The 19,643-nt window shown below is 38.5% G+C and overlaps 1 protein-coding gene across 26 annotated transcripts in view; it reads left to right on the forward strand.

The window, feature by feature from the left end:
• The window catches only part of Kalrn (kalirin RhoGEF kinase), a 698,268-nt gene that overhangs the window by 413,558 nt on the left and 265,067 nt on the right, over window positions 1-19,643 (forward strand). For 18 of the 26 annotated variants that reach the window (XM_021259403.2, XM_021259427.2, XM_021259429.2 and 15 more), the window contains exons 15-17: window positions 6,440-6,606; window positions 13,717-13,836; window positions 19,208-19,426. In XM_021259403.2, coding sequence (XP_021115062.1) covers window positions 6,440-6,606; window positions 13,717-13,836; window positions 19,208-19,426 — 506 coding nt within the window. The remainder of the gene's footprint in view (window positions 1-6,439; window positions 6,607-13,716; window positions 13,837-19,207; window positions 19,427-19,643) is intronic. The other 8 variants (XM_021259411.2, XM_021259430.2, XM_004835214.4 and 5 more) reach the window with 1 other exon arrangement.

A 19,643-nucleotide genomic window follows, 5' to 3' on the forward strand; every position in this document is an offset into this window, starting at 1 on the left:
GCTGTTTATTCATCAATCAGTTATTGATAGGGTGTGAGTCAAGCACAGAAGTAGGACCAGAGGAGGCAGACATGAAAAAGACGCGTGGCCCTTGCATCAGGGAACCAGTAGTCCTGCAACAATAGGAGGAGGAGTAAGAAACAACAGCCATGTTGGGATGGGCCCAGGATGCTGTGGGGCACATCAGAAAGAAACCTCTTGTGTTTTAAAGACTAATATACTCTTTCATTCTAAGTATAGACACTACTTGATGGAAAAAACACACACGCCATTCTGCATTTCTAGGAGCCCCTAAGAAAGGGGCTATGCAAAGGTCTATGAAGAGGTTCAGAGCGGCAGTATGAGCATAAACAAACTCTACTAACTGTTGATTGGTGGGTACTGACCAATTGATGGCTTTTAGGGGGCACTCACATCAATGTGCTTGGAAGCAGAGGAGGAGAGAGGTTAGTTTCTATTCTTCTGGGTGTGGCTCAAGCAAGCCTCCTGTTTTCTGTGTGCTCCATTCCCAGCATGCTGTGTTGTTGAGGAGTACAGAAGTCTGGCAGGCCTCACCTTCCTCTTTTGTATTTCCTAGATCCATCTCATGTAAACAGTATCGAGTGAGACAGGTGAAATCACAGGGTGCGGATCTCCAGGCAGGCTGGGAGGCTGTTCTGGATGACATGCTGAGCATGTGGTGACCACCCTTTGGTGGGCTACTAGGCTTAAAGCATCCAGTGTCCCTCAGTGTAACAGGGATGAACTAACTGTAAGCTTTACACAGAAAGATCCTTTGACCAAGTCCAGCATATTAAACACTAGTGACCCATTCCAAATGAAGATAAGCTGGAATAAATCAGCACTGTGACTGGATATGAAGAGGAGATGGGTCTTAAATTGCATTCTAGAAAATAGACAAAGGGGTTAGAGGCATTTCCCATGCTCTCCTCTGAACAGGTGGAAATTTCTCTATTTCTTTTTATTTTTCATTTCAGTCAAGAAGATGCTCTACCTCATCCTCCTGAAAATAGTAACCAGAGGAGGTTGGCTGCCAAAAGAACAAGCCGTTCTTTCTGTATCCCATAGATATTTCAGGAGCTAGAACTTGAAATTATGAAACTGACAGAAAAAATAAACATGCAAAGATACTGAAATTATTACCATGTAACACCAGAAAACATTTTTCCCACTCACCCATATTGTCCTTATATAAAACACTATTTTTACCTCCAAAAATAAATTTCCCTTTGGATGTACAGACTCCTGTTCCTTCCCCAACTGCATGCTGCAGGTGTGTTAGGGTGGTGAGATGTATTTCTGATAGTGTGAGTCAGAGTGATAGGAGAATCTCCCAAAAGGAGACTCTCCATATATTGAGATTGGTGGGTTCCTTTGGAGTTGATCTTCCATGGAAGTGTACTACCCTTTAGGAACTTCCCTGCTTGGCTTTTGAGTCTGAATCCCATTGTTGGTTGTATCCCTTTTCTTCTTTGTCTTAGACAAGGTATTAACATCGGGACCATAGCTGCTTTGTGTCTTGGGCTATAGGTTGAAGAGCCAAAGAAAAAATTTGGATAGAACTAAGAAGCTACAGAGTCAAGTGGAGTCAGAGGACATAATAAGCAAACAATCCAGAGTTAGAATTTTCCCAAACCTAAGGATCTGAGCAAAGCTGAGTTAGAAATAAGTACACAGTCAGAATCAAGAAACAGCATGGATCACAACTTCCATTAAGTCAGAAACAGATAGGAACCAAGAGGGCATGAATATTAGAAGGCAGAAAGTTGAAAGTTTAAAATGAGAGCCCAAAACTAAAAACAAAAATAAACAAACAAGAAAATAAAACATGGGACTGGGAGCACTCTATACTTATTGCATGTATATTGATATATATTGATTGTGTATATAAGACAAAAATGCACACAATAAAGGTATGTGTATATAACATATGATTTACATGCATTATCTCATGTAATTCCCCCAATAAGTTTAAGAAGTAGGTAGCTTATGAGATAGGAATGTTAAAACCTAATTTAAATATGAGGAAAATAAAGCATCTGAGAGCCTCGATAACTTGCCCAGTATCAGGATTCTAAGTCAGGACTGGTTCTAAACCTCATACATTTCCACATTGTCTTAGAAAGTTAAGAAGGACTCAAGAGTCACATCACCAGCAGACAAAAGAACCAGGATAACTAAGGCAACCCATTACTCAGTCTCAGTTTGTTAATCAGTCTTCCTAAGGTGAAATCCATTGAAGGAAGGCTACTTTGGACCTGCTGGTAATAATGTATAAATAGGAGTCTTGGCATGATGAGGAGAGAAAGCATGTTTCTGTCCACTCTTGGATATGGGGAAAGGAATTTAGAAAGAGAAGACAGGAAGCCCCATGCTGGACCATGTAGCACTCTCTGCCTATGCAAACAAACAGGTACACACTTGTCCATGCAGCACCCCCACACACACTGATATATCCTACAACACTGTCTTCCAAAACTATTCTCCAGAACTATTCTCCAAAACTGATGGAGAAATAAGATATTTTCATGTTACAGAGACACCTAAAAAAGTCATGACTACCAAACCAGCACTCCAAAAAATTCTCAAGGATATCCTAGAAAAAAACAATGAAGTTAGCAATGACAAAAGCTCTAATAGAATTAATATACCAGATAGACTGAACAGATAGATAGAAGGAGGAGGTAGGAAATAAGCAACAGGAAAATAAAGCAATTAAGGAATAAGTCGATACCTATCAGTAATAACTCTCAGTCTGAATGGTCTCAATTCCCCAGTCAGAAGACACTGCCAGAATAGATCAAGAAACAAAATCTAATGGTATTCTGTATCCAAGAAACACAACCCAAAAAAGAAACGCATAGACTAAAAATCAAAGGATGGAAAACAATATTCCATGCAACAGGAACCTGAAGAAAGGCAGGTATAGCTATCCTATATTTAGACAAAGTGAACTTCAAGCCAAAGCTGATGAAAAGAGGCAAAGAAGGTCACTACATATTGGTTAAGGGAACAATCAAAAAAGAGAGGTAAGAATTATTAACATATATGCACCAAACAATGACACACCATAATGGCAACTTTATAAAGCAAGTACTACTGGACATAAAAGACCAGATAAACATAAACACAATTATAGTAGGGGACCACAGTACCCTACTATCAGAAATAGATCAACTAAACAAAAAATCAACAAGTAAATATCAGAGTTGAACAAAACCTTCAAACAAATGGACTTAATATCTACAGTATTCCACATAACAACAGAATACACATTTTTCTCAGTAACATATGGAACTTTCTCCAAAATAGACCACACACTAGCCAATAAAGTAAGGTTAAGTATGTGAAAGAATTGAAGTTATACCATATATATTATCAGATCATAACACAATGAAACTAGAAATCAACAACAAAATAAAACACAGAAATTTTGCAAATGCATGGACACTAAATAGTATGTATTGCTCTTAAATAAACAATGGGTTGGGCCGGGGATTTAGCTCAGTGGATCTGTCGCCTGCCTTACAAGCAGAAGGTCCTGAGTTTGATCCCCAGTACCAAAAACCAACCAAACAAACAAACAATGGGTTACAGAAGAAATCAAGAAAGAGGGTTTCTAGAACTATACAATAGTGCCAGTATAACATATCAGGGCTTATGGAACACAATGAAAGCAGTCCTAAAAGGGAAATTATAGCTGTGAATGCCCACATCATAAAAACAGAATAAGCCCAAATAACCTAACAATGTACCTTAAGGTCCTAGAAAACAAGAACAATCCAAACCCAAAGCTAGTGCAAAGAAGGAAATTACAAAGATCAGAGCAGAAATCAATGAAATTGAGACAAAGAAATACAAAAAAATCAGTAATCAAAGAGTTCTTCAAAAAACCAAATAGACAAACCCTTAGCTAAAAGAAAAGACCCAAATCAATGCAATTAAAAATGAGAAAGATGAAATCACAACAGATACTGCCAAAATAAAAAAGATTATTAACAACTACTTTGCACATCTGTATGCCAGCAAGTTGGATAATTCACAATAAAAGTATGGATTCCTAATACTGTACATATGAATTATCAACAGAACTAAGAAGGTTTTTAAAAACTTTAAATAATCAAATAACAGGCAATGAAATTGAAGCAGTGATAAAAAGCCTATCAACTAAGAAAAGCTTAGGTCCAGATGGATTCACTCCTGAATTCTACAAAAATTTCAGGGAAGATTTAACACTAATACTCCTGAAACTTTTTAATGAAAGTGAAGGAGTACTCCCAAAGTCATGCCTGGAAACTATCATTACCCTGATTCCAAAACCAGAGAAGAACCCAACCAAAAAAGGAACAGTAGACCAATCTCTTTAATGAATACAGGTGCAAGAATACTCAACAACATACTGGCAAACAGAATGCAATGAATCATCAAAAAGATCATACATCATGACCAAATAGGCTTCATCCCAGGGATGCAAGGATGGTTCAGCATACACAAATCAATAAATGTAATGCACAGAACATGAACAGAACTGAAGACAAAAATAACATGATCATCTCAATAGACACAGAAAAAGCCTTTGACAAAATCTAACATCATTTCATGATTTAAAAAACAATAGTGAAGAAAACAGGTATAGGAGGACCTTATCTCAGTCTGATAAAAGCCCTATATGACAAAGCTACTGGCAACATCATATTAAGTCAGGAAAAACTGAAAGCTTTTCCTCTAAAATCAAGAACAAGACAAAGATGTCCACTCCTGTTCAACATAGTACTTGAAACATTAGCAAGAACAATTAGGCAAGAAAAGGAAATAAATGAGATAGGTACAGCAATGGAAGAAGTCAAATTATTATTATTTGCAGATGACATGCTCCTGTATATAGGAGGCTCAAAAGAAATCCACCAAGAGACCTATAAAATTAATAAGCAAATTCAGTAAAAAATGAAAAAACACTAAGATTCCATTTTACCCCAGGAAGAATGGCCATCATCAAGAAATCAAATAATAAATGCTGGCAAGGTTGCAGGGAAAAGGAACCCTTCTACCTTGTTGGTGGGAATGTAAACTAGTATACCACTATGGAAATCAGTATGGAGATTCCTCAAAAAACTAGAAGTAGAAATTCCATTTGATCCAGCTATTCCCCTTCTGGTATCTTCCCGAAAGAGTTAAAGGCATCATATTACCTATGTTTATAGTAACACAATTCATAAAAGCTAAATCTTAGAAGTGGATGTATGTCCATCAGCAGATGAATAGATAAAGAAAATGTGGTAGTTAGACACAGTGGAGTACTACTCTGCCATAAAAAAGATAAACTTGAGTCACTTGTAGGAAAATGGATGCACCTTGACACCATAATGGTAAGTGAAATAAATCAGACACATGAGCTTCAGTATCACATAGTTTCTCTCACATGAGAAACTCAAACTACAAATAAAGAGCAAAATAAAAGAAAAAGAATAGGAAATGGGAAGATAGATCTTTCTCAAATGGGAAGGAGATCAAGAGATAGAAGAAGGAGAGAGGGAGGGAAAGGAGATGAAATAAGGAAATAAAATGTGTTATGTGCATGTGCCAGCTCCAACAAGGAATGTAAACATTACTGCCAACATGAACTAACAAAAAATTTCAAATAATAAGTAAATAAGACAAGGCATAGTAACACAGCTCTTGTCTGGCATGTATGGGCTCAAGTCTGTCATTACAGGCTGGTGTTTTATTAACGTTGGGTGGTATATCCATAAACAGTGGCAACACTTAGAAGCTGATTGAACTTACTAATTGTTTTTAACCAGTAGAACAGTGAGCAAATTCCCTATGTAGGCAAAACGTAAATGTAATGTTTTTTAAATAGACAAATATTCAATATCCTTGTGGTCTTCCTGGGGTGTTTATTGGATGTATTTGAAAACTAACTTGTTAGTTGGCTAATGAAATCATCACTCCCTAGCTACTCAATCGTAATGGACTTCCTATCTAATAATAAATTATATCTGATCAGTTAAAAGAGAATGCGCCTTAGGCAGAAGCTCCTGAGACAGGGTCTTTTTATTTGGGTGTATATTTTGCAATATGACCCAGAGCTTATGAATGTTCTGGGTGTTAGCAAATCTCCCAGCAGGAACTGCCAGGTACTTTCTTGTCTAGGGATGTACTTCCAGAGAACCAACTCTCTCTCTAATGCCTACTAAAAATAAGGAGCTGATTGCGTTGAAAAGTAATTTCTAGGCAGAGGATGAGTTAATCCAAAAGAGATGGCATGGTCTGACCACCCTAAACGAGGGCCCATTAGGATGATCTGTACAGTTATACAGAGGGATATGGACACGTTGAGAACTAATAACAGCTGCTCCAAATTCCATTTGTCTTATACATATTAAAATATCTTCACAGTACTACCTGGTTTTTACTTGTTTATATTTTTTAAAATCAGGAATTGAATTAATCTGTGAAAAAGACATTGATCTGGCAGCCCAGGTGCAAGAGCTACTGGAGTTTCTCCACGAGAAGCAGCATGAATTGGAGCTCAACGCAGAGCAGACCCACAAGCGGCTAGAGCAGTGTCTCCAACTGCGACACCTCCAGGCCGAGGTCAAACAGGTGAGCCTGGCCTAATGCCTGCTCCTGCTATGGAAAATATATGAAAATCCAGTAATGTGTATACAAATTCTGAACTTTTAGCAATAACGACATTACTTTCTTTTATGATCTCATTTTAAGAGAGCAGGCTCATGGGGGAAATGATATTATGCTTATTTTACAAATGAGGAAATTGAGGTTCCATATGATTAACAGTCGCATCGCAGGTGTGGGCTTTCAGTATCCAGGCCTTAGGAGATAGGTACAATAAAGTCAAGCTGTGTTAATATCTCAGCGCTGAGCTGCTGTAATGAATAGATCCAGTGGTACAAATGCCCAAACTATAAGTGTGTTATCCTTCTCTCACATGACAATCTAAGGAGACCATCTGAGAGCTTTCCCAGATCATCCTCCATTATTGAATCTATTCTCTTCTTCCCTATGCTTGATCCTTTCATATAGTCCATGGGAAATACAAATTTTTAATCAATAAACATATTCAGGCTTTAAAGCAGGTTGATTAATTTGGGGCACTTGTATTGGGACTACATAGTTGATAGTCATTAATAAATAGCAGCTGCCATCATTGTTTGTAATGTGTGTGATTCTTAAAAGAACCATTTCTTTCCATTTTAAAGTTGATTTTAACAAGATAAAAGAATTCTTATCTGCATGAGGCATTATACAGACATACTCAGACCTCTGGGAACATACATATACTGACCAATGGCACATTTGTCAATATCACTATGAGAAGATCCGGTGGTAATGTAAACATAATAAATGGAGGATTTTTTTTTACAAAGTCAGATTGAAGAAATAAACATACAATAATCATTCTATTTCTATGTGCCCTTTCTACCTCCCCTCAAGGAGATGCAAGTTCCTCTTTTCCACATGAACCCACTGAAGCTTAAAGGGGTCACCAAGGATGAGGTCACTAATAATGAGGAAAGAACACACCTGAGTATAGAAGGGCCTTCCATCAGGGGAAGCACCACACGTTTAACTGAAGTGATGGCTGCTTTCTGCTCTGTACTCTCCGAAGCAACCCTCCTCGCCTGCTTATGCAGAGCCCAGCCCAAACTATCCTCAGCAGAGAAATATCTTCCACTTTTAAACACTTCTGTGTGTGCAGTGGCTGTTGGAGCTTTTAGGTTTAAAAGTATTGATTTTAGTATAAGGGACAAAAGCGTATTTTATTTAAGTGTTGCTCAGTCACTTGCATTCAAGATATGCCTTGCTAATTCCTATGTCATAGTTAATACATTGTTATTTGTTACATTGGGCAAAATTATCTTTTTCACTCTCCTTCTCTCCCTATCAGTGCTCAACAAGAGCCTACACACATGCCATGCTAAAAGTCTATGTTCATGCCAGTTGAAATCACTGAGGCCCACGCAAGGCCAGTTCACAGAGCTGCCATCCCAGTGTTTTCTGCTTAATTACACTGGGGTCACATTTTAGCCTCTAGAGAGACATGTTATTCATGAGGAAATGATGAAAATCCTAGTAGGCCGAAAGCAGTAATGCGTATACAAATTCTGAACTTTTAGCAAAAACGACATTACTTTCTTTTATGATCTCATTTTAAGAGAACAGGCTCATGGGGGAAATGATATTATGCTTATTTTACAAATGAGGAAACTGAGGTTCCATAGGATTAATAGGCTGAAGGGACTTGAATTAGTTAGCTGAAAACTGAACCCAGGCCTCCTAACCCCAAGATTTTCCTCTATGAGGCCGCACATACCCACCAGCCATTCCAGAAGCAATGGAGAAAAGCCTAGGAGCAGAACACAATCTGAGCTGGGCTGATCAGCACCATGTCTGAGAAGACAGTAGGCATGGCCTACAGAGAGGGTAGCACCTGTTGGAGGTGAGCCAGGCTGCTACAGTCTTCCTGTGCTTTCACAGCAGATGGCAGAAATAATCATCTGAATACAATGAACAACAGAGAAATTATTTCTATTTGATTTAGAAATGAAATCTACAGTTTTGCTTTTTTTGTCTGGTTTTTGTTTATTTTTTTTACTCTGGCATCAATAGTAGAATCAATCTCCTAATCATGTTTTTTTCAACTGATATTAAATGGAAATGAATTTTCATTGTCCAGATATACATTCTATATAGGATGGAGCCTGAGATGATGATAGGTGGTTTGTCAAATGGTTCGCTAGACTGTATATAAATAGTCCTGGTTTGACTAATAATACATTCCATTCATAATTGCATTAGTTGGAGGACAAAAAATTCTTCTGCAGGGGTGGGGAAGTGCCTTCTCCCTAGCATGGTGAAAATGACACAAAGTGGGATTATAGTTCCAAACCATATAAGATTGTTTAAGTCCAACTCTGAAGAAACCTACAAAGACCTTTGCAAAACACAGTGGCCTTTCAAGGAGCCAAGGGACTGCTGGTTGGTTAAACCATGATTCCCCATTAGATAGACTTGTTTTCCCTGTCAGTGTAGGCTCTTTCTTTACAGATTGGACTGATCCATTTTCAAAGAAGGCATTTGTGTTTGATGGAAATTGGTGGAACAGGAAATATTGATTTGTAAGCTGTTGACACTCAGAAAAAGGGAGTTAATTTAGATGTCAGTGTTGATCAATGAGGCTAAATTTAGATACTGACTTGAGAGTTTCTCTTGAATATATTCTCAAGAAAAAAAAAGAAAAGAAAACCTTAATTGAAATGCCATTAGGACAGAAAAGGAAAGGACAATAATGTGTTATGATACAGCTCTGTTGTTGGAACTCATAGGTTAAAGGTTTAGATTTAACTGTGACCCTCATGACTTTAAGTGTTGCTACATTGAAATTATATGAAACTGAAGTTTTAAAGAGTGATGAAGCACACAGTAAGCTGAAAGTTATCTGTAAATGTTAAGAACAAATGAAATTGATGAATGTAACTGATTTCCCTTCTGAAGGATGAGACAGGACTTTATATCTAAGATAGCCCCCACATCTCTGGAGAAACCCTGCACCTTGAAGAGAAATGTGTCCTCTGATTACAGCATATGGGCCAAGTCCTTAGACCACACACATGCCCCTCAGATTACTTTCAAGACCCCACAGAATTCTCTGATTGCTTCTAGGAAAATTACTACTCTGGTTAAGATGACCTCACATATATTAAATAATGCAGGAAGATTTTTTAAAAAGAGGACATAATGGGCATAAAAATAAATAAATTTCCATATGTATTCCCGCAGAGCAGTATATTTTACAGAAAAGAAGATCAAATAAATTTATAAGTTATTGGATTCCTTCTTTGGGCCAAATGCTGGCCAAAATTTGCATGTGATCAAGATAAACATTCAGAGCAAAGTAACCAAGACCAGCCTGGCCTCCCCAGACATGATCACAAGACCCAGCCTGCCCAGCTGAAGTGGCATTGTCATGTGTGGACATTCACGTCCATTTACCCCAATCCACTTTCCTGATTTTGGCTTCTCTGAGCCTCCTTGGCCTCAGGAAGTAATAGATGGCATTTTTAGGTCAACCACTAATCTCAAACTGAGCTGAATTCTTGGCCTAGCTCTTCCTTTTATAAGCAGTATTCGTCCAATCTCTCATTTCTACCTACCCCATTTCCTCTGTAATCCTAAGGGTACAGGGGCATTCTTTAAATTTTGAAAGAAGTATGGGATGTTAAAGCAGGAAATGACCTTTAAAAATTATCTAATCTGCTAGGGAGTGGTGGCACACACCTGTAATCCCAGCACTCTGGAGGCTGAGGCAGGAGGATTGCCATAAATTCAAGGCCTGTCTGGGCTACGTAGTGAGTTCAAGGCCAGCCTGGGCTAATAGCGAGACCCTGTCTCAAAAGACAAAAACCGAAGAAACAACAACAAAAAAATTAACCCATTAGGCAAATTGTTGCCTCAGTAGTTCATAAATGTAAAATGTTAATTTTATGGTTTGAAAAATACTTGTACATTAATGATTTCATTTCTTTACCCTTTGCTTTAGGCAAGTAAATGTTCACATTTTACAGATGAGAAAACTAAGCCTTAGATTAAATAATATTTTCAAGATCACACAGTTTGAGGTCAGTATATTTTCTCATTTTAGTTACAATATTTCTTCTACTACCTAACACATTTGGATGCTCACAGGATAATAACAAGTGTAAAAACCAGGAAGATAAAAGCTCCCAATAATAGAAAATTATACTAAAAAATTGTCAGTGATCACAAAGTATAAAGAGTAAGTACAACAATCTAGGAAACCTACATTGGACAAGAATATGCCAATAAGCTCATTCAAATTGTTGAAGAAAGCTTAATATATCTAATTTTTTTTCTCTTTTCATTGGGAAAAGTATAATGAAAAATCACAATATTACCCAGCTTTGCACCAAACTTTGCATGAACACAAGTGCTAACAACAGCAGCAGCAGTAGCATCAAACTTTACATTTTCCAATATGTTGCATTAACCCTGCAGTGCAGAAAAAGAAAAATACAGTTATCCATATTTTACAAATGAGGAAACTTGAGATTCAGAGAGGCTAAATGATTTTTGCTGGATAGGTAACAAAGTCATGTATTCTGACTTCAAATTTTATGTTCTTTCTATACTTTGCTAGTTTTACTTCTAACATTGACTCATTCCTGGGGATCAGTCTCAGCCTGGATTAAGACCATGGATCTAAATTACCATGTATTTTTATCTTCCTAAAATCAAACACTTAGGACTTCAAAGTCCTAGAATGGCATTATAAACAGAATTTGAGAAATAAACATGAACAAAGATATGTTATGAATCAATAAAAGAAGCAGGGACTAAAACACACGATATTTCTAAATGCAAAGCTGGTAAATGGGTATGCCCAGCACCATAGCTATAACTGATGTCTCCAGTTGGCTGGAACTAGAGAGAAAATTTCCTAGCAAGACTCAGGAAGCCCAGATGGAGCATTGCTTTATGATGCATATAGAGAAAGTGTTTTTCTGACACCCTCAAATGAATCTCCAAACTAAGGATGCAGTAAAACATATTATAGGGACATAGTTCAAAATATATACGATGAGTTCCATTTTCCAAAGAGGGGAATCATTTGGGCATGCAATCTATGAATGCATGCACCCAAACTTGCAGGCAGCTTTTCAAAATCATTAGCACCTCTAGCCAGCCAGCCACAGTCCTCCAGGGACAACAGGGATTTTACACGTGCACTCCAAGCAGTTATTTCATGCAACTAATTGCTTCACGGAACAGTATCTCATCCACAGTCTGCCAGACTGGCCATGAATTAACTTCTCACTCCAAATATTCTAACTCCAGAAGGATTTATGCCCCAGTGTTATCTACACAAAATAAAGGATCAATCATTTTCTTCCCCGGCAGTGAAGTTTAAGAGATGGTTACGAGAGTCAGGGCAGGAGAGCAGGCTTAGTGTTTTCCAGTTGTTCAACATAAGGAAGTTGAAGGGAGAAGAAAGTCTGAAACAGATCGTGGTGTCTTCTCCTTTGGCATGAAGTAACAGATGAATGATATTTACTGATATTGAAATTTCAGAAGAATTTATATTTCCTCACCAAGAAAAAACTCAGCTCCCTAGAAACGAAGATGTTTGACAATGTTTTGGTGACCAGACGTATCAGGTAGGTTTGTAGAGCCAACCTCTTCCAGCTGGATTATTTTTGCTTATTCTATTAGCAGATAAGCACCACATCTCTGTATAACCTAGGACTATGTAGACAGTGTTAAAGTGTTTCTCGTCGTACCCTAATATTTCCGAACTGAGTTTTCTTCTCCCAATACTACTCACAAAGGTCATCTAGAATTTGTATTTAGCCTAGAAATAGCTGCTAAATAATTTGATTGTAATGTACTCCCCCCCCTTTTTTAATGATCCACTGTATAAATTTTTGTGCTATTTGCTTGTTCTCTCTCCATCCTGCTTCCTACGGATTGTTTACCTACAAAAGCTCAAGTCTGTCTACTCTTAGTTGTTTTTTAAGGTGTAGGAGGTTGGGCCCAGCCCAGGTATAACTGGATATTCTCCACTGCTTTCAGAACATCGCTGTACTGTACCCACTATATGCAGAGTACTGTGCTAGGCACTTTGTGAGATTTAAATATGACTGATAGATTATTCTAGTTTTCAGGAATTTTACAATCTGAGAGGGAGATGAATTGTAGGTTGAAATAACTGGTGATTGCCATAAAGTTGGTACATACAAAACAGTATGGTTGTTTTTGATAAGGATATTGTTTCCAACAGAAGATTCCAAGAAATTATTTGAACTGGGTCTTTTAAAAAGGAAATGGATACAAACAGTTAAAATTTATTTATTTATACCATTGTGTATAATTAGACACATATAAAAACAACCAGATTAAGTAATTCTTAATTCAGTGAATGAGGAAATTGGGACAAAAAGGTGATGAGGGGAGGAAATAATATATGAAGCCAGGAATGAAGTTGGCATGTAAAATAAGCTCCTTATAGCACAAGGTAATAGAAAGTTTGGGATGGTGATCATTTAAGACCCTAGCCAGGCATGTGGTGCACGCCTGTAATCCTACCTACTCAGGAAGGTGAGATACCTGGGCTACATAGTTGCAAAATCTGAGGCCACCCTGAACTGCATAGCTGGAATCCATCTCAACAACAAGAACAACTAAAAGACCCTTTGTGGGCCAGGGATTTAGCTGAGTGGTTCCACCACCCGCCTAAAAAACAAAAACAAAAACATAAACAAAAAGATCCTTTGTCCTTTTTTTTTGAGACAGGATCTTGCTATGTAGTTTAGACTGGCATGGAATTTACTATGTAGCCCAGGCTGGCCTTCAACCTGCAGCGATCCTCTTGCCTCAGCCTCCCTAGCACTGGGTTTACAAGCAAGCTCCACCACACCCAGCCCCAGCACTTTTTTAATGTTTTGTTTTGAGACAGGTTCTCACTGACCCATTAAGTTGCCTGAGCTGGGCATCAGCCTATGACCTTCCTGCTTCATTCTCCCAGATCGCAAGGATGACAGGCACGCACCAGCACACCTGACTAAAGATCCTCCTTTTAGAGAGCCCTCCAACTGAAGCGCCACTCAAAAAAGGCACCAACACCCAGGAAGTTGCTGAAGGTCATTTACCTGTGTGTTTGTACCAACTCCCTAGGTCCTGGGATGGATACGTAATGGAGAGTCCATGCTCAATGCTAGTCTGGTAAATGCCAGCTCTTTGTCGGAGGCAGAGCAGCTGCAGCGGGAGCACGAGCAGTTCCAACTAGCCATCGAGGTAATACCCAAATCTGGCTGTACTGTCTTCTGTCTCCATTTTGTTCTGTACTTCAAGCAGGACTATCCCTGAGATGTGGGCATTACTCCTTCTAGTCAAATGGCCCTAGAGCCTCCCCGACCCTGAGCTATCAAGGGGAAGCACGCGCAGGGGCACACCTCCCCTAGAAGTTCTGCTATCACAAGTCAGGTATTCACAGTACAGATGAGACTTTGTTGTTCATTGGTGCCTTCTGTCTTTAAGGAGCTTTTGCACAGCATGGACTATGTACCAGGTGAAAAATATAAAGCTAAAAGTTTAGAAGTTACTTTCAATGGAAGATCTCTTAAGACTGAGAATAAACAAGTCAATAGTAAATTGGGATCTTATTTTTAAACATGTAGTTGATAGGTGAAAGTCTGCCTTTTAACCATTTATGCTGAGATGAAATTTTTTGAATTTTTGCATGAAATTCATGTGTTACCTAGAAAAATTCAGGGAACAAGACTTTGAAAACATTTCGTTATGTTCCATTGTTGGGAGAGGGTCCCCAAAAATGGATCCTACGCATTGAAAGGTTAATAAGGACTATGAGCATTAGAGCAGCTTGCACTAGATAATTTGCATCAAGAATGCTGATAGATATCATATTTTAAAAATCAACTGCAGGGCTGGGGATTTAGCTCAGTTGTTCCAGCATCTGCCTGGCAAGTGCAAGGTCCGAAGTTTGATCCCCAGTACCAAAATAAACAAATAAATAAATAATTTTTTAAAAAAATCAACTGCAACTAGAAATTCACCAAATAGAACTTTTTAAAAGCCTAAAATACAACTTCACTCATGATAACCTAATATATATAAATGCTGCCTTGCTTTAAATAACATCTTTAATTATCTTTTCTGCTGCTAGGTCATTGTCCTTCCCAAAGAGACTTAAGTTGATTGCTTTATAGTGGTATGGTGGAAAGAGTAGGAAATGGGACAGGAGAAATACATTAAAAATAAAATAAGTTCAGTACCGATGGGAAAAGTGAGCGAAAACTTCAAATACTCATTGTTTGTGGTTCATGTAGAACTTAGCCCACTTCTGAGTGTATAAAAACTGAAAAACATGTTATTTTCTTTTAATACGATTATCCAACTGATTACTAATGATGTTAAACTTAACATTGATTGAATTTAAATATTTAATTTTACTGAAACCATCTTTTAGGCATAAGAGTAAATTAAGATGAAGGACATGTTCCCAGAAGATGCTTGATATATTCTTAGGAACCAGTACTGGTCCTAGAAGTACTATCTGGGATTTAAGATTTAAAAATAAACTATGTTGCATGCACATTTTGAGCAAATCATTTTCCAAGGAGAAATTAACCATAGGAGAGGTTTTATTATCATCAGCTGTTGCAGAATACTGATACATCAAGATTCAATAGTGTTACGATCTCATTATAAAGGAAGAACTAGGATGGGGTTATCATCAGGCACACAGTGTTTCAGATCCAGTATACAAAGGCAGCGAGAAGGGTCTGACAGTCAAACCAACTGCGAGGGAAGCTTAGCAGAGACAGGACAGAACTTGGCCATTCTCCTCCTTACTTATCTTGAATGAGAAGGTTTACATTGCCCTATCAGGTGATTACAATTCCAGTCCCTTCATTTAATGTCTGGCAAGAAAGACCAAGTGCATGACATGCTTGAATATCTCAATGAGCTGACAGGAAAACGTGAGCAAATGCTTTCACAATAGTATTGAAATGACTAAATCCCACATGGCTGTATAGACATCTGTGCTAATTCCTATTAGATGCCACTCATTCTTACAGTATAGAGCCTCACTAAGCATAAACCTTTCCTAATCAGCCCTGAGTTTCTATGAGTACAACTTGGTCAAATATTGTTGGAATTGATGCTGAGATACAGGTGACTCTAGCTTGATGTCTGTGGTCTCAAAAGGGCATGGCAGAGCAGATGGGAGTATTGGAAGATCTTGAGAATAGGAGGTAGACAGGGCTTGCAGCATGGTTAGAATAACAAGGAGAGTAGAACCAGTTTCAGCATATGCTCCTTCTCCTGAGGGCCCGTACTGCTCCTTAAGTGTATATCAGATACTGCATCAGGAGGGAAATACTCCAGGGAGGATATAAACATTGTTAAAAGGAGTTTAAGTAGTCTGGTTTGGCTTATCCCATTTGGATGGTGTTATGGAGGCCTTTATAATGATTGCTGATAGGGAGCATCATTTGTCTTCTTGAACCCTAAGAAAGAACCCTGAGTTCCATCGGGAAAAATAAAAGAGCCATTGGTAGGATGATCATATATTTTATTGTGCCAACTGAGACATTTTTAAAAGTTAAGGGAAGAATTACTGGTAACTGAGGCAGAAAAATACACACATACCAGAACTATCCTGAGCAAACCAAAATATCTGCTAACCCTAGCTGGAGTGGCCACACAGGTTGAAGGCTTTGGTCTTCCCAAAGAAGGTCAGAATATTTATCTGAAATAGCCTTGGCTTCAGGCAGACTTCCCAGAGTCATTCATAATGGGAAGCAATGAACAACACTGCAAGCAAACCTAGATTATTATTTGTTAGTATCCAGGATATAGCAGGTGTGTCTTTAGGAACTACGAACTTCATAGAAGCTCAATTTTAAAATCCATTTTTTAAATTCTCTTTGGCATTTTAAATATAAATAGTATGCCAAAAATGTAGTTAAAGTTGGATAATATATTCAATTGATCCACTCCAACTTTCTTCCATGTATTCCTACTAAACATTAATGCCCTTGATAATCCATGTCTTAAAGTTATAGCACTCAACAGGATTAGATAATGGGGAATAAAAATAAATGCAAAATAATGGCTTTAGTTTAGCAAAGCAAAGATTATGCTATGCAAATAAGATTTTATCATTTAGGAAATTAAAAGGGGAAGGAGTTCTTAGGGCTATTAGATGATAATGCAATTCAGAGTAAGAAAGAGAATTTATTACATAGCATAGACTATAGGAAAATCCAGGCTACTCCCCTACTCTGAGAGAAAAAGATATAATGGGTTTATGATGACTATTATATGCTGGTTTTATATATTGAGGAAAGACTAGATAGTTATCATAATCAATTATGTTCATCTGGTGAACCCTTCCTCCAAATGAGTACACTTCTAACCCAACAGCTAAAATGATATGGTGCTATACAGTGTAAAGAACATAGGTCTGGGAATAGGTCAAATCTGAGTCTTATTTCTGGTTTCATCACTTCTTTGGTTATAGATTTTTGAGTAAGTCATTTAGCCAACTGAACATCAGTTTCTTAATCTCTGAGATGGAAAAAAGTACATCCACCTTGCAGTAATGTTAAGAGAGCTAGAAAATATGTGCATAAGCACAGAGCGTACCCTTGGATGAATGACAGCTATTTAAATGACTTTTCAAACTGTCCTTGCCTTGAGTTTCACGGTGTAAGTAACAAGATTCAGCCAAGTGTTAGATGAGTGACAGAGGAGAACAAAAGAGAGTAGTTTTCAGTGAGTCTCAGGCCTTCCAAAAAGTCTACCTTTGTTGAAGGGGGTAGATTTAAGGAGAGTGTCAAAGGAAAGCTGGGACGCAGAAAAGCACAGCCATTCACCAAAGGTAGGAGGAAGGAAGACGGCAAAGGGAAGAATGCACATGGTAGACTCTCAAATGATTTATGGAAAGAAGCAATAGGTAGTAATGTTACAGAAGTAGGGGGAATTTTAATGTCAGCCTTTGAAGTTTGGACTTAATTTCATAGCAATGAGGGAAAACACTCAAAGCTTTTGAATTGACAGAAGAGTGATACTTAAAGCATAAAATCCAAATTTTAGAGCTGGGAAGGATATTAGAAGCCATCTAATGGAGGCACTTCCTAATACAGAGAATTAAGTGAAAGTGTAGAAAGGTGAAGGATGGGAGGACTAGCTGGGAGTATAACTCAAAGGTAGAACATATGCTTAGCTTGCTTGTGGCCCTGAGTTCAGTCACCAACATGCATAAATGAATGAACAAATAAATGAACAAAGTGGACCCCTGAGTGCCCTTTAGTTTACTTTTTCTAGCGGCATTCAGCAATTAGGAACCCGATGCTGACATAGCAGTCAGGACAAAGGGCTGACAAGGGCCTGCAGGGACCTGGGTTGCTGGAGGAAGTCATACTAATGGAGCCACTACCAACTCAGGAGAGAATGGACAAAAGCCAAAAGGTGGTTGATAGACTGGGAAAAAGAAGTAGGAGTGTGTAGACTGCAGTCTGAAATCAGGGCAAAGGCCAAATGTGTGGGGAATCCAGGAGAAGTATGGTGAAAGTGAGGGACCAAAGGAATGCTGAATGGACTAGCTCTTGAGAACAAACAGTCTCAGCACTGCCCAAGAAGGGCAGAAATGATTTCTGGAGTAACTCCCTGGGCTTCCTAGCTTTCCCTCTTCATTGCCAGCTGAACTATACTTTCCTAAAAGTACAAAGGCCAAACCTACACCGTTAGGCTGAAGTGGTCCCAACAGTTGAAGTTGCAATGCTCTTAGCTCTTTCAGGTCAGTTGGGCTCTGACATTCTCATGTAGATCATCCATATCAGTGCTTGGTCTTGAGAGACTGCAATCCCATTTGGTTCTCTCCCTATTACCCAGTCCCCCACCCTGGTCTCCCCACCTCCTGCAATTAATGTGAACTCAGAGAATACAAAGTACATTTAGTCTGAATCAGAAAGCATTAAAAAATAAGATATATGATAAATATATCCTAAGATCAAATGTAAATATCATGTGTTGAGTTGGTTATCTACTGTTCTGCTCTACTCCTTTGGTGAAGTAACTTAAGGGAGGATGTGAGAGGTTACTCTTTAGTTTTATTAACCTGCCCAATTTATTCCTTCTACTGGAGTCCTTTTAAACTGTTTATTAATGTTTAAAATGTGTGCACTGTTTGAGATTTATGTGATATGGAGGTTTTTTAAAATATATCGTATTTAATCTGTAAAATGCATCATTTATCTCTGAAAATGTAGTGATAATTTTATGGTTCGCTTGAAAAGAAAATTTAACTAATGAACCAATCAAAGAGCACATTTATACACTACTTCTCTTTCTCTGCCGTGAAAATTGAGATGTCATTAAATTCCAGAGAGATGCAAGCAGAAAACAAGGAGTGGAGACAGGAGTTAGAGTCCTGAGAGATCAGTTGATGAAAGTATATGAAATTCTTGTTTAAAATATACTTTAAAACAATAATGTATTAATCATCTTGATGAAATGGATCAGTCATTTAAAGCTTTTTAACTTCTCTGCATCTTTCCACTCACGCCTCACTCCACCCCCTCCCATACCATGCCTGGGTTGTTCCCATGGACCTCTCTCTCCTACCCCTCGTGCCCAGTCCCTCTTTCATGCCACTTCCTTGCAGAAGACGCACCAGAGTGCCCTGCAGGTGCAGCAGAAAGCTGAGGCACTGCTCCAGGCTGGCCACTATGATGCAGATGCCATCCGGGAATGTGCCGAGAAGGTAGCCCTCCACTGGCAGCAGCTCATGCTGAAGATGGAAGACCGACTCAAACTGGTCAATGCCTCTGTGGCCTTTTACAAAACTTCTGAACAGGTGAGGGAAGGGACTGTGGGACATGTGGGGCTGAGGCTGACCAGGGCTGTGTCCTACCACACATTGCAGTTCTGCAGTACAACCGCCACTAAGAGCAGTTCTCTCAGCACAGCCTTTGAGAATGAAAGAATGGCTTGCAGAGTAACTCATTAGCTTCCTTATCATCCTTTCCATTATCCAAGTGGACCATGTGATTTGTTTCTCTTACATTTTTCAA

This window comes from Heterocephalus glaber, unplaced genomic scaffold, assembly GCF_053883595.1.
Source record: "Heterocephalus glaber isolate CG9 unplaced genomic scaffold, H.glaber_assembly_v1.0 deba00000122, whole genome shotgun sequence".
Classification (NCBI taxonomy): Eukaryota; Metazoa; Chordata; class Mammalia; order Rodentia; family Bathyergidae; genus Heterocephalus; species Heterocephalus glaber.